General features: G+C 49.5%; 1 protein-coding gene across 1 annotated transcript in view; it reads left to right on the plus strand.

The window, feature by feature from the left end:
• Positions 1-8,664: 8,664 nt before the first annotated feature.
• Positions 8,665-17,048, plus strand: part of LOC102822306 (neuron-specific protein family member 1-like) — a 29,931-nt gene continuing 21,547 nt past the window's right edge. The window contains exons 1-2 of the mRNA XM_006877281.1: positions 8,665-8,793; positions 15,813-15,929. Of these exons, the coding sequence (XP_006877343.1) occupies positions 8,665-8,793; positions 15,813-15,929 (246 nt within the window). The remainder of the gene's footprint in view (positions 8,794-15,812; positions 15,930-17,048) is intronic.

Consider the following 17,048-nt stretch of genomic DNA (forward strand, 5'->3'; position numbering starts at 1 on the left):
GAAAGAAGGCAAACCTTCTTGTGCTCATCCCCTCCATTTTATAGGTGAAGAGACCAAGGTCCAGGGAAGACCACTAACCAGAGTCCTTGGTCCATCTCTTTCTTGTTCCCCACTTCTTCACCCCTATGTAGTGCAAGATCAAGGGCCTCAAGGTCAGAACAAAATGAGTATTAGGAATACTTAAGGGGCAAAATCCTTTGAACAGTAACACCAGGGAGGTGTGCATACCTTAGAACCGTCAACCATACAGATCAAAAGGGCAGCATTTGTCCAGGAATAAAGCTCCAAAGGCAGGAAGGGACAGGACAGAAGGATGAATGGAAACAGGAAGACCAAGGAGGAAGTAGGAAGAGTGTGGTCACATGGTGAGGATAGCAATCAGTTTCAGGGAACAAAATGTACATGAATTATGGAATGGAAAATCAATTTTCTCTGTGAACCTTTACTCAAACCATAATAAAAAGTTAAAAGAGAGAGAGAGAGAGAGAGAAACATTTTGGGAATATCAAGAATTGCTGAGTACTTAAGAGAAGACAGGCAAAATAAACAAATAAAAAATCCCATTTACACACAGTTCTGTTTACATACATAATGTGTGGCCAAAGAATTTGAGTCCAATAAGAGCATGTGCTCAGTTTGTTTATATGAGAATGAAGAAAGCAACAAAAACATATATGATCCATTCATTCCTTAAACATTTATGAGTGCCCAATAAGGGCCAGGTACTAGGGAACCCCAAAACATAAATAAACACTTGGGGCCATGTATGCTTTTGTCTATACATTGATGTTGTTGTTGTTTAGTGCCATGGAGTTGATTCTGGCTCACAGAGAGCCATATAAGGTTTCTGAGAGAAGCTGATGAGCGCAGTTAGCAGTCCAATGCGTCTATGTGTTTTTAAATAAGATATGTTGTTGTTATTAAGTGCTGTCGAGTCGGTTTCAACTCATAGCGACCCTGTATTGGGTTTCCAGGGAGCGGCTGATGGGTTTGAACCACTGACATTGTGGTGCAGCGCATTATCTCTCAGTGACACACTGGAGATACAGAGTTGTGTTAAATCAAGGAGAGAGAATGTCACCATGGTGCAATGAGCAGACATGCCTTCAGTTTGAATTGATTCTCATTATCGTTAGCTACCAGTGATTTAGGAGCTCTGGTGGCATAGTGGTTACGAATCGGGTTGCTAAACTCAAGTTCAGCAATTCAAAACTACCAGCTGTTCCATGGGAGAAAGATGAGGCTTTCTGCTCCCATAAAGATTTACAGCCTCGGAAACCCTATGCAAGGTTGCTAGGGGTCCGAATCGTGGGTACTTAACAACAACAACAACCAGTGACTTGGCTCTGTACTCATGGTGACCCCAAGGACAAGATGATGAAGCCCCGCCTCCCCCACCATCATTTGTGGACCAGACCATTCTCATTGGCTGATTCTTGGAAGTAAAATCATAAGAGCTTTCTTCTTTGTCAGCCTGAGTTGACTTGATAGCATCTATGTAACTGCTGACCTTGACCACTCAGCAGTTCGTGTGCCACACTGTGGTGGCTTGTGTTTTGCTGTAATGCTGGACGCTATGCCACCGGTATTGTAAACACCAGTAGGATCATCCATGGTGGACAGGTTTCAGCGGAAGATAGAGTAGGAAGAAGGAAAGGCAGACCAATTATGAATGTTTAGCCACTGGAAGCCTTATGAACAACAATACAGCATTGTCCGATTCAGTGTCAGAAGATGAAAACATTCTGAATGGAAGCAGAACATTGTCAGAGAGAGTGCCTGAAGATGAGCCCCTCAGGCTGGACGGCATTCAAAATACAACTGGGGAAAAGCTGTCTCCTCAAAGCAGAGTTGACCGTGATGCTACAAATGGAGTAAAGCTTTCTGGACCTTCATTTGCTGATGGGACACAACTCAACATGAGAAGAAACAGCTGCAACCATCCATTAATCATTGGAACATGGAATGCACAAAGTATGAATTTAGAAAAATTGGAAGTTGTCAAAAAGGAAATGGAATGCATAAAGATCAATATCCTAAGCACTAGTGAGCTGAAATGGACTAGCGTTGGCCATTTTGAATCTGACAAGCATATGGTTTACCATGCTAGAAGGACAAATTCAAGAGGAATGACACTGCATTCATCACCAAAAGAACATTACAAGAACATTCATTGTCAAAAGAACATTTCAGTGCTGTCTGTGACAGGATAATATCCATACACCTATATGGAAGACATGGACTTCTGGTAGGATCAGCACTGGACTGCAAACCAAAAGGTTGGTAGTTCAAACCCACCAGTTGCTCCTTGGAAACCCTATAGAGGGTTGCTATGAGTAGGAATCAACTTCAAGGCACTTAACAACATAACAACAACGTAAGAAAGACCAGTAAATATCACTATTATTCAAGTATACCCACCAAACACTAAAGACAGTGATGATGAAATTGAAGAATTCTACCAACTTCTTCAGACTGAAATTGATCAAACACGCAATCAAGAGGCATTAATAATAATTGGTGATTGGAAAGCAAATGTTGGAAACAAAGAAGAAGGATCAGTAGTTGGAAAAATATGATCTTGGTGACAGAAATGATGTTGCAAATCACACGATGAAATTTTGCAAGACCAATGACTTATTCATTGCAAATACATTTTTCCAACAACATAAAAGGAATATAGAGGAATCAAATTGACTACATCTCTGGGAAGAGATGGTGGAAAAGCACCATATCATCAGTCAAAACAATACTAGAAGCAGACTGTGGAATAGACTATCAATTACTCATATGCAAATTCAGGCTGAAGCTGAAGAAAATTAAAAGTCCACGAGAGCCAAAATTTGATCTTGAACTTATCCTACTTGAATTTAGGATTATTTCAAGAACAGATTTGAGACATCTGACACTAATGACCAAAGACCAGAAGGGTTCTGGGATGACATCAAGAACATCATACAGCAAGAAATCAAAAGGTCATTAAAAAGACAGGAAAAGATAGAAAAGAACAAAATGGATGTCAGAAGAGACTCTGAACTTGCTCTTGAGTGTTGAGAAGCTAAAGTGAATGGAAGAAATGAGTAGGTAAAAGAGTTGAATAGAAAATTTCCAAGGGCAGCTTGAGAAGACAAAATCAAGTATTATAATGAAATGTACAAAGACCTGCAGTTAGACAACCAAAAGGGAAGAATACACTCAGCATTTTTCAAGCTGAAAGAATTGAGGGAAAAAAATCAAGCCTCAATTGTAATGTTGAAGGATTCTCTGGGTGAAATGAGGTCCTGGTATGGCTGACATGGTACTGGCCTGTTGCAGACCATGTAGGCCTGGTCAGAAGTTCGAGGCCTTATAGGCCCGAGTGTTACAGGTCGCAGGCTCTGAGGAACAGATCTAGCCACTTGGCAGTTAATAGCAAATTGTTTTTCATCTTAGTGTTCAGTTATATTTATTAATTTCACACATGGAGCCCTTGATATCCACAGATAAATGTGATATTTTCCTAAAAGCCCAGAGTGTAAAGGTTTCAAGGGTAAAGCCTTTCTCCAAAGGATTAACTAAAAATGGCTTAGCTACTTCCCGGGTCTTTGTTCTACAGACAAAAAAAACCATCCTCCCTAATCCTTTTCCAGGTGCCGCCCATTCACCTGGGTGTCTCTCGTCTTCCTGCAAACCTGGCTCAGGAAGCCAAAACAGTGGGACTCCGCCCAAGCCTTTTGTCCTTCCCTTTCACCTTCTCTCAACTGAGCTCAGGGGCTATAGATATGTTAATTGAGCCTGAGAAACCAAGTTGTGGGCCTGGGATTTGAACCAGCGATATACGATGTAAAGTTACCTGAATGTCTGGAAAATTACTGATGTTAGCTGTACCTTGTCTTAGTCCCTCCCAGCTTGGTGCGAAGCTCCTCCCCTAAATAAAACTGAGACGCAGGCCGGCCCAGGTGTGCATTACGGCTTGGAGGGCATGCAGTAAAGATTGCAGGGCAGTGAGTTGCTGCCTGCAGAGGCCACGATGCCTGTACTCCCAAGTCTGCCCACCAGTGATGCATCCACCCTGGTTTCGGGGTGCCTCTTTGTCCACCTCCTTCTGTCTTTCTGTGTATTCTTTTGCTATCCCTATCACCACCGGATATCCCCTCCTTGTGAACCAAACACTTGTGAACCAAGTTCCTATGTCGAGGCCAGTTCCCGACACTGGCCATTTTGAGTCAGATAATAATATGGTTTAGTATGCCAGGAAGGACAGACTGAAGAGGAATGGTATCACATTCATCGTCAAAAGAGCATTTTCTGAGATTAGCACTGGACTGCTAACTTCAAGGTGGATGGTTCAAACCCACCAGCCATTCCTTGGAAACCCTATACAGGGTCTTGATGAGTTGGAAACAACTCAGTGGCACTTAACAACAACACGGACAAAATAATGAATGAGGCAGAGAGCATCAAAAGAAGATGGAAGGAATACACAGAGTCAGTGTACCAAAATGAAATGACTACTTCAAGAGGTAGCATATGATTAAGAATCGATGGCTTTGAAGGAAGAAGTAGAAACTGCACTGAAGGCACTGGTAACAAACAAGGCTCCAGGAATTGAAATTTTTAAACAAACTGATACAGCCTTGAAAGTTGTTGTTGTTGTTAGATGTCATCGAGTCGGCACCGACTCATAACAACCTTATGCACAGCAGAACGAAACAATGTCCAATCGTGGGTCAACCTCACTACTGTTGCCACGCTTGAGTTAATCGATGCTGCCACTTGGTTAATTCATCTCGTTGGGGGCCTTCCTCTTTTTCTCTGACCCTCCATCCTACCAAACATGATGTCCTTCTCCAGCAACTGTTTCCTCCTGACAACTCACTCATTTTTGCCAAGATATCTGAAAGACAGCAAATTGGCCAACTGACTGGAAAAGATCCATATATGTGCCCATTCCAAAAACAGGTGACCCAAAGGAATTTGGAAATCAGCTTATATCATTAATATTACGTGCAAGTAAATTTTGCTGAAGATACTTTAAAATGGTTGCAACAGTACATTGACAGGGAACTGCCAAAAATTCAAGCTGGATTCAGAAGACGACATGAAACAAGGGATATCACTGCAACGTCAGCTGGATCTTGGCTGAAAATCCAGAATACTAGAAAGATGTTTATGTGTACTTTACTGACTATCCAAAGGCTTTCGACTGTGCGGACCATAATAAATTATAGATAACATTGCAATGAATGGCTATCCCAGGATGCTTCACTGTGCTCACAAAAAACCTGTACATAGACCAAGAGGCAGAACAGAACAAGGGGACACTGAATGATTTAAAATCAGGAAAGGTGTGTGTCAGGGTTGTATCCTTTCACCATATTTATTCAATCGGTAAACTGAGCAAATAATCAGAGAAGCTGGATTATATGAAGAAGAACATGGCATCAGGATTGGAGGAATACTAATGAACAACCTGTGATATGCAGATGATACAACCTTGCTTGCTGAAATCCAAGAAGCCTTAAACTACTTATTGATGAAGATCAAAGACTATAGACTTCAGTATGGACTGCCTCAATGTAAAGAAAACAAAATCCTCACCACTGGACCAATAAATAATACTATGATAAATGGAAAAAAGACGGACGTTGTCCAAGACTTTATTTTGCTTGGATCAACTATCAACACTCATGGAAACAGTAGTCAAGAAATCAATATTGTATTAGGAAAATCTGCTGCACAATATCTCTTTAAAGTGTTCACGAAGAATCAGTTTGAGGACCAAGATTCACCTGACCCAAGTCATGGTATTTTCAATAGTTTCATATGCATGTTGAAGTTGGACAATAAATAAGGAAGACTATAGAAGAATTGATGCATTTGAGTTATGGTGTTGGAGGAGAATATTGAAAGTATCATGGCTGCTAGAAGAGCAACAGTACAGTCAGAATGTTGGAAGTACAGCCAGAATGCTCCTTAGAAGCCAGGATGGTGAGACTGTGTCTCTCATATTTCAGACATGTTATTAGTTGGGACCAGTCTCTGGAGAAGGATATCATGTTTGATATAGTGGAGGGTCAGTGAAAAAGAGGAAGACCCCCAAGGAGATGGATTGGCACAGTGGCTGTAGCTATGGGCTCAAACCTAAGAATTGTGAGGTTGGTGCAGGTCTGGGCTGTGTTGTACATAGGGTGGTTATGAGATGGGACCCACCTGACAGTGCTTAGCAACAACAACATCCATCCATCCATCCATCCATCTACCATCCATCCATCCATCCATCCATCCATCCATCCATCCATCCATCCATCCATCCATCCATCCGTCTATCTTGAGAGAGGGGGTACTTTCTGTATGGTGCAAATGGTTAGCAGTGAATGCTCTCAGCTTCAATTCTACCCAGAAGCACTTTAGATGAAAGGCCTGGTGATGTTCTTCTGAAAAGGTAATCACTGAAAACTCTGTGGAGCACAGTTCTCCTCTGACACTCATGGATGAGTCATGAATCTGAATGAACTTCATGACGTTTTGTTGTTTCGTTTTGAGGTTGTGGTGGGGCAGGGAGGAGTCCAGGGGTGGCTCCACCCTGTTGCTCCTCTTGTGAGAATCTGGTCTCCGTGTGGGTGTGGCCTGAAGTGGGTTTTGACAGACCAGCCTCCTGACAGACCAACGGGGAGCCAGGGGCCAAAGCAGGCAGGCATGCTCAGATTTCTAAAGTTTCTACCTGACCTGCTGCAGAAAGCGGGTCGAAGTGTTGGAGCGGTAACTTCGGTGGTATAGTGGAAGAAATTTGAGCCACACCAGGGGGATGCTGTACATGGGACCACTGGGATACTGTGGGCCAGGCAGAGGGGTCTGTGGTAGAAGCCAAAGTATGGGACTTTTGTCTCCCCTGGCCAGATGGAGACACCTGCCCAACCCTGGGTCCCAGCCAGATACCCGCGGTGCAAGGCCCCTTCAGCTCTCTCAGCGAATTAGGAGGACCCTGTAAAAGAGGGAGGGGCCCTCGTGGGAACACTGGAAGTAACGGCATTTGGAACACCGGACCTGGGGCGTCGGGAGAGCTTCTTCCTGGCTGTGCCCTCGCATTCTCCGTTTATCCCCAAGATCTTTTCAAGGTTCTGGCTTCTGGGGAACGCCAGGTCTCAGCAGTGCATAGGGGACTCCGGCTCGGTAATAAGGTAAAGACTAGGGATTGGAGCAGACCCGGAGCGCGGTTGCTCAGGCTGCCACACGCATCTCACCCGTTCCCTGCCACCACCACCCCCCCCCAACCCCCGCGCGCTTCTGCACCTGATGAGGCTAGAAGCTAGCTGGTTTCAGGTCTGCAAAGAGCGAACCTCGTCTGGGCAGTATCCCCAATCCATTCCGTATAGTGACCATTCCAGGCCGCGGGACTGTCATTTCCTCCCGGGGTGCCCGCATTGGGGGGTGGGGGGGTGGGGAGGGACACACACTTCCCTGCCCTTCCGACCAGGCCCAGAGATCCTTGCCTGCATCCAAGGAGGCGTTCCCTTCGCCCAGGATACCTTCCCTCTGCTACCCAGGGGCGCCATCCACCGAGGAACCCGCCGCCTTGCACTGGGGAGGAGGGGTACCACCGCATCCCGCAACACTTAACAATCCCCCCTCGGCTCCCATCCCTTTATCCCGAGTAGCGCCCTCTTTTCTTCGCACGCAGGGAACGCTCCAGGTTCTGTCACCGTCCACCGCCTCCTGGCAACCTCCCCGAGACCCCCATCCATCTTCAGCACCTCCAGATCGGAGCGGCTACGGTCTGGGCACCCTCTTCTCTCCCACCCCCTTCACCTTTGGGGGTTGCTCCAATCCCAGGGCCCTCCCCCGCCGTCCCAGCGTGGTGAAACCCGCACCCCACTCGATTGCCAGTCTCGTCGCTCTGGAGCCCCCACCCTGCTTGCAAATACTGCATGCTCCTCTCCCCCAGCGAGCTCCGGGTGAGCGCTGCGTCCCCGGGATGCCCTCCCTTCCGCAGCCCTTCCCCGCTGGGGCAGCAGGAGTCCCGGGGGAGCCCCCTGCTCCCGCAGCGCTCCTTTGTGCGCCTGGCGAGCGCGTTGCGTCAAGGCGAGCCGCCGCGCCCCGCGTCCCCCCGCCCGCGCCCCATGAACCCCGGGGGGCGGGTACGCAGGGAGGGGCGCGCGGGGCCCAATCGCTCTGCTCGTCCGCCGCCCGGCACCGCCTCCGCCATTGCTGCGCGCAGAGCGAGCGCGGCGGAGCTGGGAGCGCCCAGCCAGATCTGCCAGACATTGAGGGTGAGCGCCCGCCTGGGCGGCGCGGGGCGCGGGGCTAGGGCCGGGGTCAAGGCCAGGGCGCGGCCGCCCACTTCCCTTAGCGGGACCGGACCACTGGAGGCGGGTGGGTGGCCGAGGCGCGCGGGTCCAGAGCGAAGGACGCGTCTACGCGGATCGGACCGGGGCGGCGCCCCCTCCCTCAGCCGCGGGCCCAGCGCCAGCGCTTAGGTCCGGCGAGGTGGGGTCTGTACACAGAGCACCCTACCCGCCCTCGGGCGCGACCGCCGCTTCCGCAGGACCCTAGGGAGCGAGGAGGGCCGGCGAGCGCGTGGACACTTCGGGGCGCGGGGGGGCGGCGGCGGGTGGGCACGGGTCCTGAGAGCACTGACGCCGGCGCCCTGCTCTCCGTAGGCGGCAGTCTCGGTCCCCCGGCACGATGGTGAAGTTAGGCAACAATTTCGCGGAGAAGGGCACGAAGCAGGCGCTGCTGGAGGATGGCTTCGATACCATCCCCCTGATGACGCCTCTGGACGTCAATCAGCTGCAGTTCCCGCCCCCGGATAAGGTAAGGGGCTCCCCAGCTCCCCCGTCTCGCTGCAGCCCCGCCTGGCCGGGTGCGCACCCCCAAATCTCGGGCGGTGGCGGCGGTAACAAAAGAAGCGCGCCGCGTGCGCCGGGAACCCAGAGCTGGGCGGGTGCACGAGGAGGCAGTCTTGGGGACTGGGTGATGGGGAGGGCCCTCCACCTCCCGCCCGCAGGTGATGGCTTCTTCCTGGCAATGAAGCCATGGGTCTTATTTGATGTTCCTGAAATTCGTGTTAGAGCGAAATCCTTGCCCCTCAGTAGGCACCTTCTGCCCCCTCCTCCCTGACCAGCCCCACGTAGCAGGGTTCTGTGTTGCGGGGAGGCCCGAGAGGCTGCCCCGCTGCACCCTCTGCCCCACTGGGGTACAGCTTCAGGCGCATTCTGAGGGGCAGAGCATTTTTCTTGGCCAGATGCCCCCTTTTGGGGGGCCTTCGTTGACCCCTACCCCCTTGCTAATCCACCTTACCAGATTGGCACTCAATAGAGCCCGTCCTCCCTTTGTTCCGCCTGTGAAATCTCCAGAGGAGATCCGCCTTCCCCAGAGTACCAATGCCATGTGAACATCATTTATCATCAGCAACCCCAAAGCCTAATGGGGCTGAATTTAAAGAATCCCCCCTTTTTCCTGACTACAGAATTCCATCAATTGGTTTTTATCTACCAGGAATGGTAAATGTAGTGTGAAAGTCTCAACAGTTGCCTCAGAATTGGAGCTAATAAATGCAGCATCCTTTCTAGCCACCTTGTTGTGACTTCAAATCCATGCTGGTCATGAATGCTTATTCGGTTTCCGGATGTGCATGTGTACTTAATGTTTTTCTTGGGCCCTGGTAAGGAGGCTGGGGCTCAGGGCCTCCAGGGGGGAGGGAGGCGTGCGACGGTTTGCCGGGAGATGGACTCCATCTGATCTTTTCCATGTGGACCCTTTGAAAGGCTCTTCAGCTCCCCAAAGTGAGTTTCATCCTAAACTCTATTAATAATCTGGGTGTTGGATCTTTGGGCACGGGAGCCATGTTGGCCTGTGTTTCAGCTCTGGGAGGGGGAATGAGCTGGACACACACACACACATGTCACTCTAGGTGCTGAAGGTCCAGGCTGGCCTGTGCAGGAGGGGACCTCCCTTCCTTAGGTGTCAGACTTGCCAAGGGAGCGAAGCTTGGCCCCACTGCCCTCACCCCCTCTCATCCCGCCCTGCCCCAACTGCTCTTCTTCCAGATGTTCACCAGGAACTAACGTTGGGTTTCTAGGCTGCCCCTGGCCTGGTGGTTCCCTCCTCAGCCTGACCCACCTCTTTATGCCTTCTGCCTGCCCCTTTCCGGGTCTGGTCTCAGCTGACTTCTACAGGAGAAGGAAGATGGGCAGATGTGACACCCTGCTCAGGAGAATCCCTGAGTCCCCTGTCCCTGGAGGCATTTAAATCAAGAATGACTGGTGTCGCAATGTAGGATAAGCACTAGACTGCCAATCGCAAGGTCAGCAGCTCAAACTCACCAGCCGCTCCTTGGAAACCCAATACTAGGAGTTGGAACCAACTCAGTGGCATTTAACATAGCAATCGGCAGGGATAGGTAGTTGCTGTGTGCCTGCAAGTCCATTTCAAGTCAGGGCAATAGGACAGATTCATCTTTACAGATGCTGCAGCTTGCCAAGTCTTGTCTCCTGGGCTTCGAACTTTGGATCAGTGGCCAGACTCTTAACTATTTTGTCAGGCTTGCTTTGTTGAGTTTGAACCACCAACTTTATGATTCAAAGCAACCTTGTGGTCCAGTGCTTATCTTACAGTGCCATACCAGAACTCCATATCTGATATGTCATTGTTTTTAAGTGTCTCCGACTCATAGCGACCCTGTATAGAGTTTCCAAGGAGCGGTTGGTGAATTTGAACCATCAAAACCTTGTGGTTCAAGCTGAACCTTGCGGTCCAGTGCATTATCCCACAGCGCTGCTCCAGGATTGCTTTGTTGTTGTTGTTGTTAAGTGCCGTTGAGTCTGTTCGTACCCTTAGTGACACTGTATATATGGTATTTCTAAGGAGCAGCTGGTAAGCTTGAACCGACAACCTTATGGTTCAAGGTACCTTTGCAGTCCCGTGTATTAACCCACAGTACCACACCAGGATTGCTTTGTTGTTAAATGTCTTAGAGTTGATTGTGACCCCGTATAGGGTTTCTAAGGAGCAGCTGGTGGGCTTAAACAGCCGACCTTGCGGTTCAAGCAGACTTTGCAGTCCTGCGCGTTAACCCACAGTGCCACACCAGGATTGCTTTAGAGGAGAGAATTCTAGTAGGGCTCGATGGTTGGGCAGTTGAGGAATTTGAATCCTAGAGTTCCCAGGACATGCCCAAGGTCACTGAGCTGCAGATGACAGTTCTCCCAAGTGTAGAAGCTTGTGGTATTGCCTCCTGCTCGACCTGCTTTGTGCCAGGTATCTCTCATACCAGACCTCCCCAGCCTAGACAGCAGCCATGTTTTCCCAGCTGACGTCATCTGCCCGAGGGCACATGGCTTTTGAGGCCCCCATTGTAATGAACGCGTATCCTTAGAGCCGGCAGATGGGAAGCCTGTAGCAGGGTCAGTGGCAGGCTTACGTGATGTTTGGTTTGTTGAGGGCTTATCATTTACCAGGCACGATTCTACCAGCTAGAGATGTTCATATGCCTTTAATGCCTGGTGTGGCGCAGTAGGATAAGTGCTGGCAGTTCAAACCCAGCAGCTGCTTCTCCGAAACCCTATATATATAGGATTGCTCTGAGTTGGAACTGACTCGACGGCATGTAACAGCCGCAGCTGCAATTCTCACCTTCCACGAAGCAGGAGGCCTGGGTTTGATTCCTGATCAGTGTACCTTGGTGCAGCCACCACACGTGGTCAGTGGAGGCTTATGTATTGCTGTGATGCTGAGCTTCCAGACTAGGATTGTTGTTGTTGTTGTTAAGTGCCGTTGAGTCGGTTCCCACCCATAGCGACCCTGTACAGGGTTTCCGAGGGTGTAAATCTTTACGGGAGTAGAAAGTCTCATCTTTCTCCCGCGGAGCGGCTGGTAGTTTCAAACAGCTGACCTTAAGGTTCGCAGCCCGATTCGTAACCACTACGCTACCAGAGCTCCTTATCCAGACTAGGATAGACTAGGGGAAAGGCCTGAAGGAGATCCCCTTCCAATGAAAACGGACCACAAAGATCTTGTCTGCAATGGCTCACAATGAGGGATGCGGAGCAGGACCAGGAAATACTCTGTTCTGTTGTGCATGGGGGTCCCATGAGCCGGGGGTGGGGTGGGGGGGGCTGGCCTGGTGGCAGCTAACAACAACAAAACTGTGCTCCAACAAGAAATCTAGTCTAGTAGTGACTGCTGCTGATAGTCCCATTTTATAGCCATGGAAACAGAGAGTTTAAGGGACATCCCTGAGATCATCCAGCCTGCTGATGGCAGATAGAATCCCAGGCTGAGGGGTCCACTAACTGGCTTGTCTTCAGTCTCCTGATGAGACCCACCTGCCTGATTCCATATCACCGTGAGGATAGCCAGACTCAGTGTGCCCATGTGCCAGCTCTGGGTCACCTGGTGAGGTAGATAGAGCTGGGATTTAGGATGGCCGTGTGACACCCAAGTATTGCTTAGAGAGATGGGTACCTCCTGGGGACCCTGGGGACACTGAAGCTGATGTTTATTCTAGTGCCCCCTGCCTGTCCACATCATGCCAAGAAATGAGGTGAAGGACTGTCAAGTGTGTGGTCACAGGGTCTGTGGCCGTGGGAGTAGTTTTCAGTGACTCTGAGCATGAATTGCTCTGTTTGCTAATTTCCTCCCTATTACAAGCCAAGCCTAGTTCTGAGCTCTTGAGTTCATCCTGTCAGCCACCTGCCCCAGATGGAGTTTCTATCTGTGCATGCCATCTTACAGGTGGGCAAGTTGAGGCACAGTGCAGAGCCCGGATCTAAACGCAGGAGGTCCGGGTCCAAAGCCCTTGGGTTCACCCCGTGCTTCCCATCTCCTGGTGCAAGACTGACGCTTGGCAATGATGTGTTCTGTTTCTGGGACAGCCTGCCTGGTTCTGGATGGTTCTCCACGGAGGGGAGTGGTGCCAGCCAGATCTGAGTGAGGAGGAAGGTTTGGGTTGCCTCTGAGGGTGGAAACAGCTCCCCTGGTTGAGGAACAAGGTAGAATCTCTTGGAAGCTCCTCTGTGAAGCACCCCAAAATCACACTGCCTTCAAGTCGATTCCAGCTCATAGCTACTCCCTGACACAGAGCAGAATTACTTCTTAGGGTTTCCAAGACTGACATCTTTACAAAAGTGCAGACTGTCTTGTGTCTGTCACAGAGCAGCTGATAAGCTCCATCTGAAGACATCTTAGTTAGCAGATCAGTGCTTAACCCACAGTGCCACCAGAGAAGGCACAATAGGGCTGCAGTGTGGTCTGCCCACCCATCCTGACCTGCTGGTCGGTCCCTGTCAGCTTTCAGGAACATCTCCTCTAGCTTGGGCCACTCGCTGGAGTACCTGTCACTCAGGACAGAAGATTGTGGGTGTTGGTTTCTTCTGCCACAGTCTCGGCCCCCAGCCCCTTGGGGACTTGGCGATGATTGCTGAGTAAACCCTAGACACTGCACTGCGGAGTGTGCGCCCAGTGGGAGACGGAGCTGTAAACAGTCAACATCGGCAACTGGCCGATCCATGTGCCGCCCAAGAGGAGGGGCTTCCAGAGCCCATGGGGACCAGTGAGGGCAGGTGTCCAGGAACCCTTTTGGGGGCCCGGAGGGAGAAAGGCTGTGGGAGTGGGCACTGGGACGCTGCTCCCATGTCCTTTGACGGCTCCTACACCCATGATCTTTAAAAAAAAAAAAAAAATCCCTCTTTTTATTATCATGAAAATACACCAGAACTCTACCCGAACAACGTCCGTCCACATTTACAATTCAATGACCTTGATTGCATTCTTCCAGCTAGGTCGCCATTCTTGCTCACCTTTTCCAAATGATCTACCACGTTGAGCATGGAGTTCTGGTGTGGCGCTGTAGAATAAGTATTGGACTGCTAACTGTAAGGTCAGCAGTTCAAAACCCACAAGTCTTTTCTTGGAAACCCTATACAGGGTCGCTTTGAGTTGGCACCGACCCAATGACACTTCACCACCATCACCACCACCACCACCACCATAAACTAAAACTCCGTGTCTCCTCTCTGGCACTCCTGCTAAGCCAAAACCAAGCCAAACCAACTGCCACTAAATCCCTTCTGGCTCAGCCACCTCATTAAGACAGAGTAGAACTATTCTTAGGATTTCCCAGTCTCTATGTGAGAGCAGCCAGCCTCATCATTCTCCCAAGAAGCAGCTGGTGGGTTTGAACAGCCCACCCTTGTGGTTAGAAGCCTAAAGTGCCACCAGGACGCCATTCCCACTCCTGGTAATGACTTTTTGGTTTTATCTATTTGCTTATTGCATGGAAGAACGATTATACAATGTTTGTCCTTTTGCTACTGACTTATTCAAACTTGTTGAGGACTTCGTTTCTTTTTACGGCTGTGTACTACTACATTGTGCTGGTGGGGCATTGTAAGATAAGCACCGGACTGCTCTCTGTAAGGTTGGCAGTTCAAACCCACCTGCTGCCCCTATAAAGATAAACAGCCTTGGAAACCCTATAAACGGTGGTTATGAGTCTTAACAAACTCCAGTGGTAGTGAGTTTTGAATTTGAGTGTAGAGGCCCCACATTTTGAGAAAGAGCCCCTGGTGCGTGGCTGCTAAATGAAAGGTGGGTGGTTTGAACTCACTGGCCGCTGTGAAGGAGCAGAGACCTGGCCATCTCCTCCCTTGGAGACCCCAGCTGGGGGGACCTTGTGGGGCCGTTCTGTCCTGTCCTGTACGGTGTAAGTCAGCTCCCCTGGCACACAGCACCACCACGTTTTTTCTTTACTAGTGTGTTTTTATGTTATTTTTTTTTACTATTACATTTCTTGAAGGTTTTATTTTATGTATATTGTTGAGGACATGAAAGCAAAAACACTTCAAGTTTCCACACGTCCAGCTCAGTGGCGTTGATTACATGCAACCATGCTCTCCCTACTTCTGAGCTGTTTCTCCATCTTTCACATCAACTCACTGCCCCCAAACTTCCTGTTCAGTCACCGTTGTCAATTTGATCCCATATGCTGTTGTTGTTGTTAAGTGTTGTAGAGTTGTTTCTGACTCCTAGTGACCCTGTATAGGGTTTCTGAGGAGTGGCTGGTGAGCTTGAACTGCCGACCTTGTGGTTTGAACCGACCTTGCAATCCAGAGCATTAACCCGAAGCACCACACCAGGATTCCCAAATAGATCAGCTCTTTAAAGGCGCTCAAGGCAGACATTCTTTGCTAGTGAAACCAAGCTATTGTTCGGTTTTAAGATTTCAAAGGATATGTTTGGTTTGAGGTCGAAAGATCTCAGGGCAGTAGATTTTAGGGTTCATCCGGCTTCCATGGCTCCTGGAAATCAGATTCCTTGAGAATATGAAATTCTGTTCTGCATTTTCACCCCTTTTGATCAGGACTCAGCTATAGCATTATTGATCAAAGTGAATTCCACCACATTTTGCACATCTTCCCACAGCCTCATATTTGTGTGAAGTGGGCAGTGCATCCCACCATGTCCTCGTGTAGAAATAGTGGTGAAGCCTCAATGTGCACCCTCCTAACTCCCTGGGATTCAGCCCTGGGTGGTGGAAGGAGCACTGGGTTAGGAATCAGGTATCAGGCATCTTCCTGCCACCTCTTAGCTACATGACCTTGATCAGCGACCTCTGCTCTGTCACAATAGAACCCTATTGGATGGAGCTGCCAGGAGAATCTTTCAGGGGGAGGGGGGCACAGGGTGCAGTGGGTAACCTCTGAGACCGCCAGTAAGTGTTGCTTTTGTAAATGACATCTTGATGAAATGGTTCCCAGACCTCTCGCTGAGTAAGTGTGTGTCCATGTGTCTGGCCACCCCACTGACCATGACTTCTCTGATTTCTGGACAAGGTGGTGGTGAAAACCAAGACCGAATATGAACCAGATCGCAAGAAGGGCAAGGTGCGCTCTCCGAAAATAGCCGAGTTCACGGTCAGCATCACGGAGGGGGTCACTGAGAGGTTTAAGGTAAGTGGCCCTGCTGTGGCCATGATGTGATGTCCATCTCCACTCCTGTCTTCCTCCCCTCCCTGGTACCTACTGATAGTCTTTGGTTTCTGTGTGTTTGCCTCCTTGATACGAGAGAGATCGTGTAGCATCTGTCTGTTTGAGACAGACTCATTTCATCTACAGGGTGTTTGCAAGTTAGCTGTGGCGGTACATACCTCTTGATCTCTTTGTGGCTGAATAGTGTTCCCTTATGTGCAGAGAGCAGGTTTTGTCTCCAGCATCTGATGGGAGTGTCCGTGGCTCACGTCTGCCTTCCGGCTGCTGTGAGAAGTGTTGCAGTGACCATCGCAGGGCAGGTTTCTCTTTGTGGTCCTGCGGTCACTTCTGGGTGTGTGCATACTTAGGGTTTGGATGGTTGGCTCATATTGGTAGTTCTGTATCCAGCTTTAAACATTGTCCTCATAATTTCTTCTTCTGTCCCCTAGGCCCCCTTCTTTGTGATTACAGGAGAGAAGGTAAAATGTGGCTCTCATTGCAGATTCAGGGGACCTTTGGGAGACATCGTGGTGGTTCATTCTGGTTGCTCGCACCCCCTCGGTTCCAGTGCCCTTGTGTGTCTCCCTGTTTGATCTGTTGCCACCAGGTGGAACAGATGATAGCTGGTACCACCCTTATTCAATAGATGGACCCAAGCCTGGACAAGTGCGGGGGCTTTGTGGAGTCAGTGAGGACGCTGGGGCATCATCTGATGTGAACCCCTCCTCCTGCACACCCTTGTGCATTGCTTTTCGGACTTGGAGCACAGGTGGCTTTGTCTTCCCCATGACGCCTGCTAGCGTGGCCATCGTTTGTGGTTGCGTAAACTCATCGGATCCTCCCGACGGTAGACACTAGTCATGTGGTCCATTTTGCAGATGGGGAAATTGAGACACAGAGAGATGTGTGTTCATGGTTTTTGTTGGTAGTGTCAAGATGATTTATACTCTACTGGTTCTCCTGGTTTAGTGGCTCGCATATGTGTTGAGGTTCTTGCCTGGGACCAGGAGATTGGTCCTCCTCCACACTGGCCATGCTCACGTCCTGTCCTGCCCCGGTTGAACCAGCAGTGACCTCAATTTCAAGGGCACAGTGCTGGTG

This window comes from Chrysochloris asiatica, unplaced genomic scaffold, assembly GCF_000296735.1.
Source record: "Chrysochloris asiatica unplaced genomic scaffold, ChrAsi1.0 scaffold00454, whole genome shotgun sequence".
Classification (NCBI taxonomy): Eukaryota; Metazoa; Chordata; class Mammalia; order Afrosoricida; family Chrysochloridae; genus Chrysochloris; species Chrysochloris asiatica.